Genomic DNA, 20,079 nt, shown 5'->3' on the forward strand with positions numbered 1-20,079 from the left:
AAACCTTTCAAGTGTATGAGATATTTTAACCTACTACACATGATGCATAAACTTAAAACGTTGTGTCACTAGTACATTTTGTTGCTTACCATTACATTTCGGCCAGCAGAAGGCCCCTCAATATGCTTCTGCATTTGCAAGAAAAGGTTTGTGGTCAGCCTCACTAATTGAAATTCATCAAAGCCAACTGGTGAGAGTCTGGGTATAAATCTAATATTAGGTGCCTCCTGGGAGAGTTCAAGAGTGGAAGAGAGTTTTCCAGGAATCCTAGGGAATTAACTGGGTGCATTAATATTAAATATTAATTGGTCTCGGCAACAGACATGCCTGCGAGTGGTTTTAATACTTACCATGGAGGCATTGTGTAAATCGGTGGATAGATAAAAATCAAAAGAAAGCACAGATAGTTCGGCTTGCTTGCGAAGTGGCCTTCTGGCTCTAGACCAAGTCAGGCGTGGAGTTAACCTGTAGCTTTCCAGCTCTGGCAAAATGCAGGGGGTGTGCTGTACCTCTGGGACATGAGTACTCTTCAGCTTGTTTTTTGTTTATTCTGAGGAGGTGACGTCTTGTGGGGTAGTCTGCGTTTTGAAAATCTGCCCTTCGTGGCAAACCCTTTACCAAAGTGGAGCTCTCAGGGTGAGGAAGGGCAGAAGAAATCAAGGTGGAGATGCTATTAGGAAAAAAAGAAGCAGGTTATTGGGAAAGAGGATTTCGGGGAGTAGAAGCTACTTCTATTATTAGAAATAAGGGTGTCGGGTAGCAGTTTCAGCAGAAGGTACTTTTTTTCATGTTATGTTTGTGCTGTTGCTGAATCACAAGGGTTTTGGGGTTTTATTTTTATAAGTGAGCCATGCATGAAAATATGATAGTTTTGCAGTTGACCTGCATCTGTAGCACAGCTAAATAATGCTGGTTAGCCTGCATTGGCTTGTTGATGCTTGGGCGTTTGCATGGCGGACTCACACCGTGGGCAAATTTGCTCATTCATTCTGCATGATGCTGCATGCCTACACTGAGTCTACTCAAATCTCCAGACGCATGCAAGTGTTTGCTGCTCCTGACTGCTTCCCCACTGTTGTGTTCAGCAGAGTCCTCAGTGCTTGAGTTAAAACACCAGCCATTTGGGATTGCAATTACTAAACTAATCCTTGCTTTCACTGACAGTGACAGTATCCCACTCTGGGAATAAAATTTGTTCTTTGTCCCTTGCTTGAAACTCTACTTCTTTTTTTGGAGTTTATTAATGTTGCATGTGTGTAAATGAAAGCAGAGTTTGGCATGTAGTACATGAATTTGGGCTGTGAAAGCTTTCCAGGAGAGACCACCAGTGGTTTTCCCTCCTCCCTTGCATTCGTTCCATAGTTGAAATGCAAAGAAATTAAAGAAAACTTGGTTTAGTTTCTCTTTGGCTACTTGGATTGTACGCTTATTGGAGGAACACAAATAAGGTGCAATAAGGGGGGAGACATTCCTGGTTGTTTTGCATTCTAAAGGGCAAAACAAAATTGGAGGGAACATTCAGAACCAAGTAGTGGAGAATATGTCTGTCTACGTGGCACTGTGCTGTTTGTGCTTCCTTGGGGAGCTGACCTGCCACCAGACTCCACCAAAGTGGTAGCGGTTCTCTAGAAGAGCAGCTATCTCAAGGAGGGATGTTTAGAGGCAGCGTGGTTGTTGCCAGACTGCTGACGGCCCATCTGTACAGCTGTCTGTAGCCGGGCTTTCAGCTGGCCAGCTGACGGCAGGAATCGGTAAAACCTATCAGTGCAGAGGAATGTCGGGACTGGAGGAAGCCTACATCTCACGGGGTCTGACTCCCAGCAGAGTGAGCCCAAGCTTTTCTGTGATAAGGTAAATGCAGCCCCACAGGCATATGCTGTGCCTGGGTGCAGGCTGTCCAGAAGGACATCAAGCAGTGCTTCTGCAAAAGCACTTCAGAGCCAGCGAAGGAGCCGAAGGATTTCACAGTGAATTAATTCTCTGAGCTTTTACCCTCGGTGAGGGGAGGGGAGGGAATGCTTGTGCTGCAGAAGGCTCCTAATAGTAGCACATACCTACTGCTCAGAGGATATTAGAGTGGCTCAGCTGAGATATTTTAAACCAGCCTTTGACGGTGGTATTTTCTCCTGTAGCAAGGTGTCCCTCCCTGTACAGTAGAAGCGAATGAGCGCTATAATGATGAAATAGAGGGAAGGAAGGTGCCATGAATGCCCTCTGTTACTTGCTGTCCAAACCCTCCAGTTAAAATACATGGTTTCTAGACAGCTTTCCACCACTACCCACCCCAGGGGTTTCTAGGTGGTATTTCTTCACCGTGATTTAGGATTTGCTCAATTTATGTTGCTGTCGGTCAGTCTGAACCACGCAAGAAATCTTGACCTTCCTCCCTTGTGCACCGTGACCTCAAAGTGTGCTCCTGCACGGTGTGCTTTTTAGTTGTGAAGCAAAGTTGATTTTGGAGTGTGTGGGTACTGTGCGAGTCTCATTTCAGGCATGCCTCTTCCTAGGGCCAGTGAGAATAAGAAAGGGCACTGAGAAAGGCTAGGCGTCAGAAATGTAGAGCTGTTGGACTGTCAGTGAGGGACAGACCATGCCCCAGATCTCCCCAGCAGTGTTTAATCTCGGTGACTTTCATACAGGTAGCACGAAGCCTTGTGAGAGCAATGCTGCGGGGGACTCTTGCTGAGAGATACATAGCAGTGATGTACACCAGGGCTCTTAACTCTTCTGCTGCAATTGGAGCATTCCTTGGCTGCTGTGCCAGTGGGGTAATTTTGCCCTAAGTGGTCAGACCTCGTGAAATAGTAGTTACTGTGTGGAGCTTTTACAAGTAAGAAGTGGAGCTTTAAATGAATTATACCTGTCATCCTCTTTCCTGCAGAATGAAAGCATTCATCCCGTTAGATCCTATTATAGTGAAATAAATGCTTCAGCATGCTGTCCGCTATTTTTTTACCTTTATTTAGTTTAAGTGTATTATCAATGATACATGCCAGACTGGCAGCAGGAAACCAATGTCCTCTATTGATTCACAGAAGAGACATAATACGTGCATAAATGCAGACCGCATCGTCTTCACTGTGCTGCCACGCCGGCGTGTGTCACGTTGGTCCTGAGGCACTACTTATAGATGGTGGAGAGTAGTTCCGTAAATTTCTTTGGTCGTTCTTCCTCTGAAGCTGCTACTAGTTCATATAGCAGCAGGGACTGTATGGAGACCTATTTACAATGAACTTGGGACCACTCCATTTGTCACAGAATCATAAAATAGCTACCAGCTGCTAATGACTTATCAACCTGGTCCGGAAAGGAACCAGAGACCTGGAGGGTGAAAGGTTGTAAACTCCATTACAAATCTTCACTGTCATGTGTCTCCCATCCTCGCGCTTTGTTATTCATGCAAAAAAAAAAATAAAATCATAGTTTAAAAAACCAGTTCAGCTCTATTGAAATTGAACTACGAGTTTGTCAATTTCTTTTTAAAAATAGAAACAGACTGAGCTTTATCCAGCGTTCAGGCTAAAATCATTTATCGAAATGGAACTACTGATTTAAAAAAAAACAAAACAAAACAAAAAAAAAACCAAAACAAAAAAGTCCTGGAGGGACATGATCTTGCAAAGTGCCAAGCACCTTTGTCTTCTGCTGAAGTTGAAGAATCGGGGCACTCAGGGCTTCTCCTGGAGCCTGCCCTTCAAAGAAAAATACGCTAACAATATATGCTTTGTCTTTCCTATCTATTATGTAATCGAGCACGTTATGTCACTAAACACGCTCGCTGCCAAAAAAAAAAAAAAAGAAAAAAAGAATAAAATGCATACAATTTCAGAAGGGCTACCGCCCCCCCCCCCCCCCCCCAACCCAGAGTTAGGTTAACCAGGCGATCAGAGCATGCTGTTGTGAGCCTGTTAAAGAAAAGCTGTTTGTAGTACTCTTAGTCCTGATGTCACAGGCACAGCAAGGGCATCAGAAGGAGGAGTCAGATTACAGTAAGAATGGGCAGTGCAGCATGCAGCCAGAGTAAATGCTAAATCAGACAGGGATTGTATCAGGGATAAGACTGCCTGCAAAGCGCTCATCCTGAGGAGGCACACTGCTCGCTCACGCTTCTTGTGCTGGGAAATTTCCACATAATGTAGAATGAAAAAGCTCTGCTTTACATGTCAGCCCTGTGCGGGAGCTAATGCTGAATACACAGCGGTGGGATCCTGACTGCATGATTAATGAGAAACATAATGTATTTTGGTAAGTGTTAACTGTGATGTAATTCTGCTTCTGCTCACATTATCAATAGGAGCAATTATTATAAATTTCGGATTCAAGAATGTTTCGTGCTGGCATGCACCTAAAACTGACAACTGGGGAATCCTGTCGGCTGTGCAGTTTGAAGGGATTCCATTGTCTGGGAAATTTTCTGTTTGAGTGGGCTACCACGTAGTTTTAGCAGCTTGAAAAATAAGCTAGACGCGATGAACTCATCCTAGGTTTGTTTTAAATGAACTTGTGTTCCATCTGCTGAGAGGGGACGAGAAATGGTTGGGAGGCATGGGAAGTTTTAGCCGAACTTAATGTAATGGACGACCTGCTACTGCACTGTCTGTGGTGGGGAGGCACAGCAAGCCTTAGTATTTCATTCAGCTTTTCGTTTGAAGAATTCAAAGATACAAAGGCGAAACAATGCTTTATTTGCAGCGTGTGTGTGTTTGCCGAGTACTCCGCATTATGCGGGTTGCCAGTGTGGGGTTGGCTTCTAGCACACCACAAAATGCATATTATTTTAAGCCTTTAGAGGTCTCGGAGCTGTTAAATATTTGTGCAGAGTTTAGTTTTGTTGCTTGATGGAAATCTTCCTTAGGTTTACAGCTGAGCTGGCTGCATACCCTCAAAACATGCTGGAGCGTAGAGCCATGTCTAAGCAATGTAGTGCTGCAGTACTGGCTGGGATGTACAGTTGCAATATAATGCTGCAAGTTAGTGCTGCTAAATAGGGAAAAAATAAAATGGAAAATTTGGTGATATGATGGAAAAATACTATTCTTGACTACCTGAAATCTCATCTAGCCTCAGTGTTAATTTATAGCTGCATAATACTTAGAATGAACACAGAGCCGAGAGTTGGAGGATTTCTGGGACATTCAGCAGCTTTCTCAGTTTCATTAAATATTGAATCAGGAGTTCACTCCAAGCATTAAGAGAAGAACTTTTGTAATATTCTGAGTCCTCTCACAAAAGCACTATGCTTTATGACACGGTAAGCATTTTCTTATTTCCATAAAACTAAAAATATTTGCGTGGAGAGGGTTGTCTTTTAACAGTGAAACCCATCAATTATGAAAGCAGATTGATTTTGATGTAAGCTGTCGTAACAGAAAAAATATAAATTGGCTGAGTCGTCACAAATGTTCAGAGTCCCTTTCAAAGATAAATTTGCAGTGTTTTAGCTTTGCTACATTTTCCAGAGACTGAGGAAGAACAGACAAGCATTATGCTTTTAGGTTTGAGTAATTTGGATTAAGTCTCCTCACCATTAAAAATGTGGTGTTAGGTTAATTTTTTGCTCATTTCTTTTGGGATGTTTTTCTGCCTTTAATATCATCACAAGCACGAGAAAAGTTTTCTGGTTTTTTTCGGTCAGTTTTGTAACAATTGCCTGTGTGACTAGGATTAGAAGTTATGGTTTCCTGAAGTTATATGGGTTAGGGTATTATTATAGGTATATGTTAGCTGTGTGGTACCTAATTTTATGTTATTTTTTCTGTCTATAATTTTTCAGAAACGTGTAATGGTGGTCAAACTTACTTTGGTGTTAACTTGTTTAAAAAATACAAGCTGCTGTTTCACGTGCTGAGTTGTTTTCTGGTGCAACGCAAGTTTTTACTTGGAACAAACTGGATTGTGCTTTCTCTGCAGGAAATGTCACTTCTGAGAGCAGAGCTAAAAGTTTCTGTTAAGCAGGTTCTCAGTCTGAAACTTCCTTTAATATTAAGTTTTAAATGGATGTTCTTGTTTCTGTCTTTTGTATAACAAAGCATGAGCTAATGGGGATAATGTTTACCTGTGGTGGTTCTTCAGTGTTTTCCTTCTCTGTCTGTGAGAAGCCAGAAGGTCTGTAATCTCACCTGTCCCTGTTGTAACACTTACTGCACAAAGCAGTATTGCACGGAGCTGGGCGAAGGCATGACTGTGTACATCCCGCACCGACTTCGACTTAAAATTGCTATAGCTATCACATAGGCAATATCAACATTTTACATTTTCTGAGGAAAAAAAGAAATTTCCTTTTAATATTAGTAAAGAATTCTGAGTTGTTTGGTTTGGTTTTTTTCTCTGTGCATGCCACTATTGGGCCACCTAAAGTATAGGAAGGGAAGAACAAGAAATCATTTCTGTATGTTTGTATGCATCGTGCTTGTTTTTCTGGGCCGCCTGGTCTAATTGCAGCTGATGCAAGGTGGCATAATGGAAACACGCGTGTACAGCATTAAGGCTGAAAAAAATACCTAAATAATTAGTATAGAAAGTAAGACCTAACCCTCTGAAAGTATTATTCTTAGAGAGCAAGTATTAATGGATGAAGTGAGTTTCTTAATGATCAGAGAGAAAAGTTGCTAAATTCAGGAATCGTGGTGTTTCTTGCTGTCTTTAAAGCTGTAGCCTCCAAGAAGATTTTGGGCTGAGATATTCTACTAGTCTACTACATTCTACTATGGATAGTCTACTATTTGAGCTAAGCCTTCAAACAATTAAACTTACTGTGACCGTTATAATTGCATGAGCCTTTTTACTTTGCACAAGAATTTTGATGGTGGTTTCAATAACTGCTAATTTTCGCTCACCATGCTGTGCTTTAGAGTTTGTTGTTTGGTCACCGTGGATACTTTTGTTACTTATTGTATTCATTTTGCATTCATCACTTTGACTTGAGAGAAATACAGAGTTGTAGTAATAATAAAAATCCTGCAAAATGATGTAGTGTGTTTATCGAGGAAGCTGAAAGCCAATGAAAAGAATACGTGTCTAAGTGGTTTAATAGGTAGATGTTTTGCACTTAAAACCATACATACCTAACCCAGAGCAGCTTTTGCTTGCATTTATCATGGAGTTAATAATTTAGTGTAAGACAAAAGTATGTTGTGACCACTCTAAGCAGCTCCGAGAGGATGTGGCAGCTCCGTGCGCTGATGTGGCACGCTGATAGCAGGGGACCTCCTCTAGTCCTGCTCAACGCAAAAGCTCTGCTGTGGCTGATGGTCATAGCTGGGTGCTGCCACCTTTACTTTAAAAGGTCCCGCCGGCCCCTGCTGCCTGGGCTGGTCCACCTCGCCAGCACCGCGCCTGCCTGCGCTGGGCAGCCTGGGCAGCTCTTGGGGGCCGGCTTGTCCTGCACGCACCACGGCCACCCCTGGGCTGGGCAGCCAGCCCGCCTGGGTCACCTGGAGAGCTCTCCTCAGGAGGGGGAGAGCTCTGGCTGTGTGCTGTGCACCGGCCCCATGGGCAATGGCCATCCAAGGGGAGGAAACGCCACCGTGATACTGCGGTTATGGGACAGCGAGCGCTGGTCCTGAGGGCTCGTGTATCTCGAGTGGAACTGATGGGGAAACAGATCCTCTGCCCCCACTGCTAAAAATCACTCCCCTGCATGCACCCATACCTTCCCCTTACTGAAGAAGCACACCCAAAAAAAGAAATAAAATTAAAATCTACAAAGATAAAGGGGAGGTGGGATGAAACACACCATGGAACCTTGTGCCTTCCTTTTTTTTTTTTTTTTTTTTTTCTCCCCTCCCCTCCCCCTCTTCCCACGTACCCCCCTGCCCACTGCGAACCTATAACTGTTTTAAGTAACTTCTCTTCTCAATGTTTCCCTTCACATTATACAGGACATCTAATATATTGGAGTGGAAATGTATATCCTATGGGATAAAATAATAGAACTGTAAAGGGGAAAAAACAAACAATTTTTGCCTGCCAATGCCATCACGTCTCTATTTGCATGTTGGCTGTTTCAGTTTTTGGTGGGGTTTTTTTTCAGTCAGCATTGTAGAGTGTAGTAATTCATCTGCATACATACTACTATTCTGAGTATCACTTTTTATTTCTGGAACACTTTCTTGTAGAAGAGATTCATACTGGATGAGTCATGGAAGAAAAAATACCCCCACACACCCCCCAAATCTCACCACCTCTTTAAAGAAAACACACATTGTACAAACCCACCAACCAACCAAAAAAAAAAAAACCAATCCGTTTCAGCAGTTCCAATGAAAATATTTCATTGTCACCCATTTGTATTTAGGAGGTTGTATTTCCTTTTAGGTTAGGTACTGCGGAGGCCTCTCGTAGCATTTCTGTTTGCCTTAATTTAAGGTAGGATGAATCGGTGATGATAAGGCTGTGCTTTTAAAATGTTTTGAGAAACACAAATACTGGATTATTAACTGTGTTTTATCACCAGCCATCTGCAATAAGAACATATAGTTAATATATAATGGATGCTGTATGTGACAGAAGAATTCAGCTGAGGAAGCCAACGTATAGGATCTTGAAATCTGTGGGAGCCTGATGTTTATACTTGAAACATTGCAGCCTCCCGGGCAGTGAAGTTCATATCTTGAAGCACTGAATAATCATTAATGCATGTATAGATAGTAAGAAAAAAATCCTGTTTGAACTTAGAGAAAATGCTCTGTGCTAGACTGTACCCTTTTATAATCTTTTACAGAAACTGCTTGTTTAAAATACTTCTAAGTGTACGCAGTATGTTGTCGTAAATAAAGGGTGATTTCACCATTTCACACACAAAACCCCAAAAATTCATTCCCAGTGTTACCCTTCTTGTGGTTGGCAGAATTACTCCAAAATCAAAAACAGAATTAATGGTTTCTTGCCTCATTAGAGATTAGATCACTGTTGCTTAAGCTGAAGGTCCTTTAACAGAAAGTATGTATGTGTGCACGTGCGCGCGTACACATGAATGTGTGTCTGTACATATTTTAACAGGAATGACTGTAGAATCTAATCCTGCATCCCTTCTTAACAAATTTCTTACTTCTGTTAGGAAATGGGATGTTAAGTAGGTACCAGATTTTTAAAATTTTCATTATGATGTCATGCCTCTGTCCTTTTTCATCTTTTTCTTCTAAAAGTCAATTTATATATATTTTTTATGAAATATTTTAAAATAATGAGAGCCTTTGAGTGCAGAACTGAGTCATATGGCTTCTGTCTGTACCTGTGTGCAAACATCATTCTATGCAATTTAGATGTTGTTTTATAACCTTGTGGCAGTTCTAGAAATTCTCACAATTACAAAAATGTTAATCCGGTAACAGGAATCCTTTCAAAGCTTTTCCTGTCATAGCACCAGAGAAGATGGTGGTCCTTGAAAAGCAAGATATATATTTGGACCTCATAAAGGAACTATTTCAATTTGGTATTAGATCATGAAAAGCTCTTGAAATATAACAGAGGTCACAAGGGCTTCAGTTTTAAAAAGGGATTATTACATGAAGTATACTGCAAAGATTAGTTTTGCAGCTGAAGTTGCATAGATGATTGGTAACATTCACAGAAAATGCAGTAAAAGACATTGGCTAGAAATACCAAAGCCTGAAGTGTTTGAGATTTTTACTTGAATCAAATTGGTGAGGTTTAAAGTGGGAAGAAGCCTTGCTCTGTTGTAAGGCTAAGGCATTGTACGGCAAAGCCACCTTCTGTAGGTCAGCCTCTATTCTCAGTGATTTTTAGCAACACATTTCTGCAAAGTCTACCCAGGGGTGAAAAATCGAATATATGAAGCTGGGTTATTGGTATGCTCATATATTTAGACCTACTTGTCCATTTCATTGACCCTTTCTTCCAGTTCATCAGTCTGATTCTCATGAGCACGTTCCACTCAAACAATTTTTTCATTTACTTCTTTTTTTGGTACTTCAAGAGTTACTGCAATCATAGGCATGGTATGATGGCTTAAAGAAGTTGGCAAGGGACTAGATCAAATGTGAAATAAGAAAATGCAGCTGTAATTTGAAATTGGAATTGTAAAGGAAGCTTTTATGAAAGTTCCATTAATATACACCCTTGCCTCTTGTTAATGTCTATGATAATATGGTTCTGTCTTCATGCTTAAAATTATATCCATTTCAAACTTCTTTATGTATGAAAAAAAGGTAAGACATCTTGAGTCCTTATCTAGAGTATTTAAACAAAAACACTTGTTCTCTCTATTTTTTTTTTTCTCCCCTCACACCCCCCACACCCCCCCCCCCCCTTCCTATTTCTGCTTTGGCAAAGGTCACAACTATTTTAAAAAGTTGGGGTTGGATCAATCTATTTCTTTTTTTAATACCTCAGCTAGCTGGCTGAACCGGTTCTTTGGAAATCATGTGAAATTCTTTCATCACTATGGGATCAGGTCCTGGGTCTATTACCCAGCCAACTAATTTACTCTGGTTTATAGTCCCTGCAGATTTCAGAATTTAAAACCATAATGTACCACTTGCTTTTCAAGTAAAGCTTGGAAAGCTCCTGGGGTTTGGTAATGTATAGTATCTTCATCTCTGAAGCAGTTACGGGAGATACAAAAATGAGATTGACCGGGACTGGCTGTCTTCTAACTCTGGGTATGGGGGGTGGAAATTTTAGCATATACCTAGGATCTCAAAGGGCTCTGGTAATTTTTATACTGTTTGTTGTTTCTGCATTTTATTTATTACAATCCAAACTGGCAGCTTCTTCCCCAGTTCTCTTCTTCTGAAAACAAGATAGAGCCTAAAAAGTGGGTTTATGTTAACAGTCTCTGAATATTAAAACTGCTTTCTTAAGAACAAAGGAAAAAAGCTAGGCTTAATTTACTCTTTACTACTTTACAGTGGTTCTCATATTTGTTTACTTTTATGCTGTAATTGAAAAAGCAGATGGACAGTATATTCATTCAAATGAAAGCTATGAAAATTTTCTCAGCTTCTTTTGTTCTCGTTGACCTTGTTTACTCTGTTTACTATGGAGTGTAGTAAGTTATGAAGACGGAGGGAGATAATGGCTGTGTTTTCCAATACTGTTACCCATCATTGTGCTAGGGATCAATATTGAATGCCAAAAAAAAAAAAAAAAGGTCAGAAAACACAGAACCTTGGCAAGATCTGCAATTGTGAATGCACAAGGAATCGGGAGGTGGGGGTGAAGCCAGTCTTGGCACTGCAAGCAATATCAGTGCTCGTCTTGCTAAGCCAAGTCATTTTTCAGTAGTGACCTGAGGGTCTACTGTCCCTATAGTGCAATGTTTAGCAAATCAGGTTTTGTTTCTGGTATTTACCTGTGATTGCAAATCCACTCACCTCGCAAAACCAGCCACGTATCAGGAGCATGTAGTTTGCCAGATATGTGACTATTATATAGCAAACATGCAGCTCCTTTGTTTCTTTATTATTATGGGTAAATTGCGCTGCTTTGAGCAGCAAATTTTTCAACAGTGGAAGTTGCATGAGCTTGTCTGCTTTTAGGTAGCACAGAAAAAAGTAATATCTTTGCTTCAGCCCTTCACGCAGCATCTGTTATTTACGGTAGCTCTTTTTATTTCTTTAAGAAGGAAAACCAAACAGGCATACATAAAACTTCACCTAATCTCCTATTTAACTTTGTAATTCCTGTGTAAAGGGTAAATCCTAACAAGTCAAACAGGCTGTAAAATGTTGTGTATGCATATGTAAAGGTATATTTAAATCCTTTCCCTTTTTGTCTCCCTCTCAGGCAGAGGGCATGGCAGCCACAGGAATATGGGTGCTGTGAAGCCATTGTAGTGCATCATTTCTAGTATCCTTACATGCTTTTAGTGCTCAAGACATGATGTAATCATTTACAAACATTTGTCTTGCCAGTCCTGACCACAGTCTGTCTACCTTGTAAAACTGGTTATTTAGTCCTCCTCTCCACATGCAGTCCTAGGGCAGTTGCACTAACCTCCAAATAACACATTTAGTTTCTGTTGGCTTAAATCTTAATAGCACTGAATACTCAGAAATTGCATTGGTCCACATGGTATGATTTTTCTGTCCCTTTTCTTTCTTTACTAAGAAAGGTTCTGAATTAACTCTTTTTCTTCTCCTTTGGGTAAAAATTTTCAATACATTTGTAGATCCCTGTTGTTGTAGTTGTTGGTTGTTGTTTTTTTTTTTTTTAAAATCCTTTCCAGTATTTTTATACAACATAAAAAATATCTTCTTACATAGGTATAGCTGACAAACCTACTTAATGGTAATTAGCAGCCCACCGTTTGGATTCCTCTGAGTTCAGTAGCAGCTGGACATCTGACATCTCTTTGGATATGCCGTATAGGAAGTACAGTGCCTTGCAGAAATACCTATATCTATCTATGGTCAGATCCACGTAGACGAGGCAAGTAACCTTCATATTAGATTTAGCTCTACACACTCTTAACAGTGCATGCAATAGATTACCTTCCCGATACATGCAGGTTTTGAAGGTAAAAGGAGTCAGTGGCCTTAAAGAGGGACATCACTACACAAACAGCCCATACAGATATGCTCCTTCGTGTGGGTGAACTTACTGAATGTAATAAACACGGAAAGGCTGAAAACACATTAAAAAAAAAAAATCAAAGCAACATCTGAAGTCTTTTTAACAATGCAGATACAATCGAAATGTGATTGTGGAAAGCCTTAGAGTGTATGAAATGTGTGTAAACTCTGCTGGCAGAGAAAGGCAGGCAGGCAGCAGGTAAAGTGCTGTGCTGGTGCTGCAGCAAAATGGTACTGGCAGCACCACCCTGCACAAGCACCCCAAGATGACTGAACAAAATTCTTCTATTTTGCCCATAGTGACTAACTTGAAAAATTGTCATCACGTGCTATCATCAGGACACAGGGAAGAAAATGTATTTAAAGAGCCTGAAATTAACCTTGTGAAGGCAATGAACGATGATGCCACACATCACTGTGGACACCCAGGCAACTCTACAGGGTTTAGAAAGATAATACAGATGTGTAAAGTGTTAATTTATTTTTATTGCTTATTCTTCTATGCCCTAGTTTTTTTCCTAAGTTGAATATTTCCGAAAGAATCAGTGTAGCGAGGAAAACCAGCACAGAACTCTCTCAGGTAGGCAGTCCTTGATGATACTTAGCATTGAAAGAACATAAACAATTAATACTCCTAAAATATCCCTCCATTTATTCTAACAATGTTCATGTGATTTCTATAAGCTTTTTGTGCATTTCTAGTAGGAAGATTTGTTCATGGGAATATTCACAAAGATAATTGTACAACACTTTATTGTAATTTATTAAAGGAGTTTTTATGTTAAAAGCTATGCCAGCACTTTTTCAGCAATACAAAGCTCACTTTAGATTCATCTAGAGACAGAAATGCTGCCATCTGACCTCAGCGTATAGTCAAATGAATTATGAATATTTTATATCAAATATCTGTTTGAGAGATGCCAGCTGAGCTAATATCTTCCAAATCACAAAGATAATTTAGAATTAACATTATTTCTTCTTATTAGCCCTTTCTAGGAAGCTCACAGTACTAGATGGCTGATGTTGTAAGAGAATGTTTAAAATAATAGATAAATTAATCTTTTAAGAAACCTTTCTGAGGTGCCTGTGATGGGCAGATCTCCAGTTCTGCAGGCTTTTCTATCTATGTACCCAACTTTTCTAGTAAATAATGTAGGGAGCCAATTTTGATAGTATATTGGTTGAGGTGATATTGACGGCTTGTCTGAAAGAAGTTGGGCAGGTTTTGAAGTCTTGATGTAGCGTGTATGTATGGCAATTGCTGGCAGGTACAAAAAAAAGCTATTGCAAGTTCAAGAATCAGCAAAAGTTGAGCTTTCCTTACTGATACTGTTTTTACTGAGTCAGATCTGTTCTTCATAGTGAAGGAGGAAGTTTTCAGAAAGTAATTATTATTTGTAATGAACTGTGGAAAGTGTTGGACTGTATTAATAGATTTGCTTGAACTCAATTTCATGTACTGGACCTAATATAGTGAGAAACTTCCATGACCACCAGTAAAAGTAAGAGCTTCAGCTGTGCTGGAAATATTAAATCAGACCTAGCCTAATTAGGGTAACTGCCAAATAATTTGTAACAATTGTGTTTAATATTTCCAGTAATTTCAAATATTAATTAAATGCTCTTTAAAATCTTAAATTGGTTATCAGCAGTGTAGTCAAACTCTGGCAGCCACTTGAGCAGCAGGTCTGGGGATGGAGGACGCTGGCGTGCCCAGCAGCACAGCCATCAGGTGTTTCGTCCTCACCTGCCGCCAGCCTGGAAGTACAGGAAAAAGAATTTATTCATTGGGGTTGCAGTTCCTGTTCAGACAGTTGTTCCCTGTCTCTTTGGCCAAAGAGGCACCGAATGTGATGGATACATGAACTTTGGGCAGCTGGATAACTTGAATTGCATTTGCCTTGCATGGGGATCCCCGCTTATGGAAAGATGCATCTCCAAGGGTGAACACATGGCTGCAGTCTCCCCATGCTAGAGGAGCTCTGCACATCTGTGGGGGAAGACTTCATCAGTTCCCTTGTCCACCTCAGCTTTGATGGTTTCCATAGAAAGGCTCAGGAATTAACAGACAATGAAAGCTCTGCTGATTTTTTTTGTTTTTCAGGAATGGTTTAAAACTACCAACCATTTTTCCGGAAGGCTAGCAAGCAGCTCTCAGCTGCAACCAAAATACAGTCATTACTGCTCTTCTTACTTTCCATTACCAAGTCATCAATGCTGATAATGAAAATATGAAATTCTTCCGTCAACTGAGCTATTTAGTTCTGTACATCCCTAAGTCCGTATCAATTCCTATTCTTATTTTTAAAAAACCAAAACCAACCCTCAAAAAAAAAACCAACCCAAAACCAAACCCCAAAAAACCCAAACCCAAAACAACAACAACAAAAAAAAAAACCCACCAAAAACCCTTTAAAGCTACCATGACTGTCCTTTTTAGGTTTATATTTGCAAGGAGTTAATCTGTGTGGATAGGACGGAGGCTTGCAAGCTTTCCTGATTATGTAAAAATTGTGTAGACTATCAATTCACAGTAGCCCTATTTAAATTCTGTGCAGTTTCAAGGGGGCAGCCTCTCAAGTGATTTGTTGAACTGGGATGCCTTTTTTGTCTCGTTGAGGCAAGTTATTGGCAATATCGTTAAAGAGATCAGGACAGTTCAATGAATAGTTTAGTAGTTTATGGTGATTATTCTCCAGTAACAGACTCTACACTAGTTAAGCAGAACAGCAGTGGTAAGGAAAAGCTAGTTTGTTCTTTCCTCACCCCAAGCAGAGGAGGCTTAACATTTTTCTTAGAGCATCATCTCATACAGCTCTGTTGAAGTTTATGACCGCAAATCATACCAAGCTATCATTTCTGTGGGTTTGTAGCTCAGCCAGAAAAAGCTGCATGTGGGAGAAGCTCATTTCTAGTCTGCAGGATTTTAACGTTTCCAGTTGTGTGCCTGGAGCTGCTGAACGGACATGTATTAAAATTGTATATGGGTGAGAATTTCTAGTGACAGGGAAACTTTAATTTGTAATTAGAATGTCAGTTTGACTTTTGAATTTGTCATTTTGGAAAGGCCAAATAACATTATACTGTTCTAATAAATAGCAAATTTGAAATTTATAGTGAATTTTAGGAGGAAAGAGATAAAATCTTGTACTAAATCATGTCTAGTAAGAGGTTGTTGCCCATGCAGTTAAAGTAAGAGCAGTAACTCAAGCAAATATTCTCAAGAATAGATTTCCATGGGAAAAATTTTAAAAGGTTTCCAGACCCCTGAGGTGTGTATGTGCATCCGCTACCTTACGTATTTTTCTCAGTGTGCAGTAGCCCTCTAAGAAGTAGCTCATGCCACCTTTTCCTGGCTTTCAATGAGGAGAAAGAATCCTGAAATCATGTGTGGTGGCAAACAACACCAAGAGGCTTTTGAGTAGTAATCTTTTGAATTTTTTTTTTTTAAAACAAAAAAACCCCCACCAAAAAAACAGGGAAAAAAAAAAAACCAACCAACCAATTAGACTAAAACCAACTTGTTTACATCTGCAGTGGAGGTTGTAGGGAAACAGTAAAGAGTCTTACTGATGCAAGAAAGGTGGGGACCAAGTTCTCAGCTTATGCTTGCAAGGGCAAGTGCCCCCCTCACTTTGAGCGATCGGACACTGAATTATACTGACTTTCTCAGTCACTTTTTGTTGTTCTTGGGTCCCCACCACTCTTGGTAGTCTGAGTCTACCAATATAGTAGCGTGACTAGGCTTGGCCTTAGTAATATTCCACAAAAATGTGTCAAACAGTGCACAGCGAGGCAACCTAAACGTGAACTCGGTTTTGCTTTCTTTTGTTTCCCTGTTGCAATGTTATTCTACATGCAACTTTAAGCACTTTATAACAGTTCTGTTAATACAGTTGATGCTTGACCTTGGACACAGAGATCCATTTTACCACTTTTGGAACTGCAGGTACTCATTTAGCTGAACACCTGAGTCATTTGATGCTTTCTGTGAACTTAAATAGCCGGATAAGTGAGAAATAAAATGTGGAATTTTTTTTCCACATGTAGCAACAGAATCTACATAGCAACACCAAACAGCTGTGTGTGCTCTAGGTCGTCTTAACCCATTTGAAGTATAATTTAGCTGTCTGAAGAGTGTAATAAAGGCATCCTAACGCTCCTCTCTTTATCCAGACAAGATTACCACATATTCTCCCCAAGTCCAAGTGAAGCAGAATAGCCAGAAATACAGGCTTGCAGTCTTTTCTCACATGCTAAGTCAAATCTTTCTGCGGTGCCTAAATGAAGGCAACAGATCTGTGAAGCTGCAGATACCCATGTCAGAGTTAAAAGACCAGAAAGTGTAAGTTCCCAGCCTAATGCAGATACTCGGGCGCAAGAACTGTGCCAGCGCTGGTGGTTTAGGGCTGAAAAAGGGAGTGCAATTCTTAAGTTTTGTCATTGCTTGGCCCACATCCGCCGAAGTTTTCTCAGCGTTTCAGGTTAACACACCCAAAACGCTCTGCTGTGAATAAGGTGATTTATGCTTAGTTGCAGCTCCAGATCTGTAAAACTGGCTTGAGCTGTGGGCTGTGGAATGCAACCCTTATACAGGCAAGCTGTGTTTGGTTTCAGGTTTCTTAGAGGTTTGTATGCAAAATTGCCTCGTTGCTTGAATTGATACCTCTAATCAAACAGACTCAGTGCACTGCAATAGTTGTCCTTTAGTGTTACAGCTCAAGCTAATACCCAGTGTAAATCTCCTGAACTCACTGGAATTATGAAGAGATAGGTCTCTGTTTCTCAACACACTAACTTTCCTGTAAGTTTGTGGGGGTTTTTTTAATGGCATTTCTAGATCCGAGTAGTATGTTCTTGCCTCTGGAATAATCCCATTCTTTTTTTAAAGATGTGACATCAGAAAGAAAAGATGGAAGTCTTAGTGCTTCTTTGGTAATATGTTTAGAATACCTTCATTTTCATCTTGTGTTTACAGTTTCATGATGCGTTTCTCCTATGTGGTGCATTTTGGTGTTTTGTGGGTTTGTTTTGTTTTTAAAGGAGTTAGTGCTAAATTCTGGATTATGCAAACAGATTCTCTCCTGTATATGATGTGGGTGAAGTATTCGGGGTTTCGATTCATCTTTCCAGTTGCTCACCCTTGTTAAAATTTCAGTTCCTTTTTAGTAGAATAGAAGTTCTTTCTGTTTAAAACTCATTGTTAAGGAAAATTTTGAATGTTTAGTCAGATGGAGTCATGCAAACAAGAGATAGACCCTACTTCTGCATGCATGAATTAAAAAATAATTAACTTTTCTGATGTCACTCCACTGATGGGAGGGATTGGAATAGTTAAATATATGCAGAAGTATTTGCAGGATTGAGGTTTGTCTGTGGCTTAGCAAATCCTTGCATTTCTATAGCAATCTGACAATTGGTTGGCTCACTTCACTGGTTTAATATAATTTCATTTTCTTGGAAATGTATTGTAAGATTACCTCTTATGGAAAGCAAAGACGATTGCAGTATGTGAGGCTCTCTCTACTCTTTAGCAGTAGAGTGGGAGGATGGGGGGAGGGATCCAACTTGTCAACACATGGTTCCGTTGAAGGATCTTTGCACTTGCTTTGCCCTCTTAGCTTCTCAGATACTGTAAAGTTCTTCTGATCAGATTAATATACCAAATTTATTAAAAATCAAAGGCGGTAAGGTTTGAAGGGGAGTGAGTTACTCATCTCATGTAATAAAACCATATTGAGAAATCATTTGAAGTATTTGATATACAATTCAATTAAATAAATGTCTGTTGCTTAAATTGAGGGGATTACTTTTCTATTTTAATGTGAAAAAGTAATAAAATTAGAAACACATAAAATAATGTGATGCAAAGAAGTCATATGGTGATTATAACTTCACATCTCAAAAGCCAAGCAATGCAAAGACTTGCAAGGATCAGAGCAAATGCTTCCTTATATAACATACTCAACAACATCTGGAATTATAATAGCTAGACTTAATGTTATGAAGCTGCATGATTCTGATCCTTCTGATCTATATGAATTACCAGAAAAGTCTGCACAGGATTTTTTCTCCTCTTGGTGCTGTATTCTATTGTGTCATGGTTACAAGGCCTGGGAACAATGCCTTTCAAAAAAAACCAACACATTGGCTTTAGTATCTCTCAAATAACTGTATCACACAGCAGAAAAAAGTTAGTTCTTGTGTTTTGTTTTGTCTTTCTAGCAGAGAGAGGCTTAAAAATGAAACATGTCAACTGAGACTTTTTCTTTTTGCGGTGGAGTGACAGTTTTAGTGTGCTATGCCCAAGGCTTCATTTTTTCGAGCACCTTAGTAATGAGTTAGGCGAAAGATTATCCTCTGAATGGAATGAACTCAAGTAATTGAGGTGGGTCATGTTTAGTTCTAGATATATTTACAATTATTTCAAGAAATACTGAATTTTAGACCATGAATAACTGTGAAGTCAAAACCGGTAAATGTCTAACCAGAATTTGTGATGCACACAAAGTGAAATGTTAATAACTGTAAGTAAATATTCTGAGCACAGTGACTGCATGAACAAGAAGGGAGCTCCCTAAAACAGTATTTAGATGTTTTGTATCTCCTATGTTTTGTTCCTGGGGCAGGGACCCTTAACATTTTAAGAATCCTTGATAGAGGATCAGAACATAGCCAGGCTGCCTGAGCAGCAGGCCAGGAAAGGTGCTATTACTTCAGCTCTTAACATAGTCCTTTTTCTTTAGAGGATTTCAGACTGTTCCTGACTTATCTAAAAATGCAGATTAATAGTATTTGTCCTTTCCACCATGTCTTGCCATCCCTAGCCAGCAGTGGAAACTTCAAATCAGTATGCAGACCATTCTTTGCCACTTTTTATAGCACTACGGGGTGTGTGTGTGTGTGTGTGTGTGTTTTGGTTTGGTTTTTTTTGTTTTGTTTTTATTCTTCTAGAAATTCTGCTGTATAAAATGGTAACCAAAGATACACGAGAAACTGTCCTGCAGACTTCTGTTTTACAGCTACAAGCTGTGTGGTCAACTTGGGAAACTTTATGACAAAAATCTGTGTCAAAACCTATAAAGATTTTATTTGGGTTTTCGGGTGACGAAAAAAATCTGAATGGGGTGAACAATAACATGTATTTATCATAGAATAATTTTATGTCACAAGATAGTAAAATGCTCTTAAAGAACATCTAGATAGGATGCAGAAAAGCTAAAAAATCATAACCGATTTCATATAGCTTAAAGAAATGTGAATATATTGTTGGGTTAGGTTTGTATTTTTTGGCCAGTAGTTTATGCTACCTTACGGAAAACTCTCATGTCTACATGTGTAAATGTAACTGGATTATAATCAATAGAATTACCCACCAACAAGCACAATTTATATTAGCCAGTGGCAGGGATTCCCATTCATTAAATCCGTGGAGGACAAGCCTTTATCTGTTTCTGTGGATGCAGCCTGGAGCATCCAACATGTCATGATTTAGATAAATTGGGCCTGACATGTCTGTGTTTCTGGAAAATAGGACAAAAAT

General features: G+C 39.8%; 1 protein-coding gene across 2 annotated transcripts in view; it reads left to right on the top strand.

Annotated features, from left to right (window-relative positions):
• ZNF385D (zinc finger protein 385D) overlaps window positions 1–20,079 on the top strand; it is a 437,007-nt gene that overhangs the window by 266,228 nt on the left and 150,700 nt on the right. Inside the window, exon 1 of one of the 2 annotated variants that reach the window (XM_037386781.1) lies at window positions 3,900–4,245. The exons of the other annotated variant lie outside the window; for it this stretch is intronic. Within the exon in view, the coding sequence (XP_037242678.1) occupies window positions 4,224–4,245 (22 nt within the window). The 5' untranslated portion in view covers window positions 3,900–4,223. Of the gene's footprint in view, window positions 1–3,899; window positions 4,246–20,079 lie in introns of those variants that run through there. 2 annotated transcript variants of the gene reach the window in all.

The sequence above is a fragment of the Falco rusticolus genome, chromosome 4 (genome assembly GCF_015220075.1).
Source record: "Falco rusticolus isolate bFalRus1 chromosome 4, bFalRus1.pri, whole genome shotgun sequence".
Lineage (NCBI taxonomy): Eukaryota > Metazoa > Chordata > Aves > Falconiformes > Falconidae > Falco > Falco rusticolus.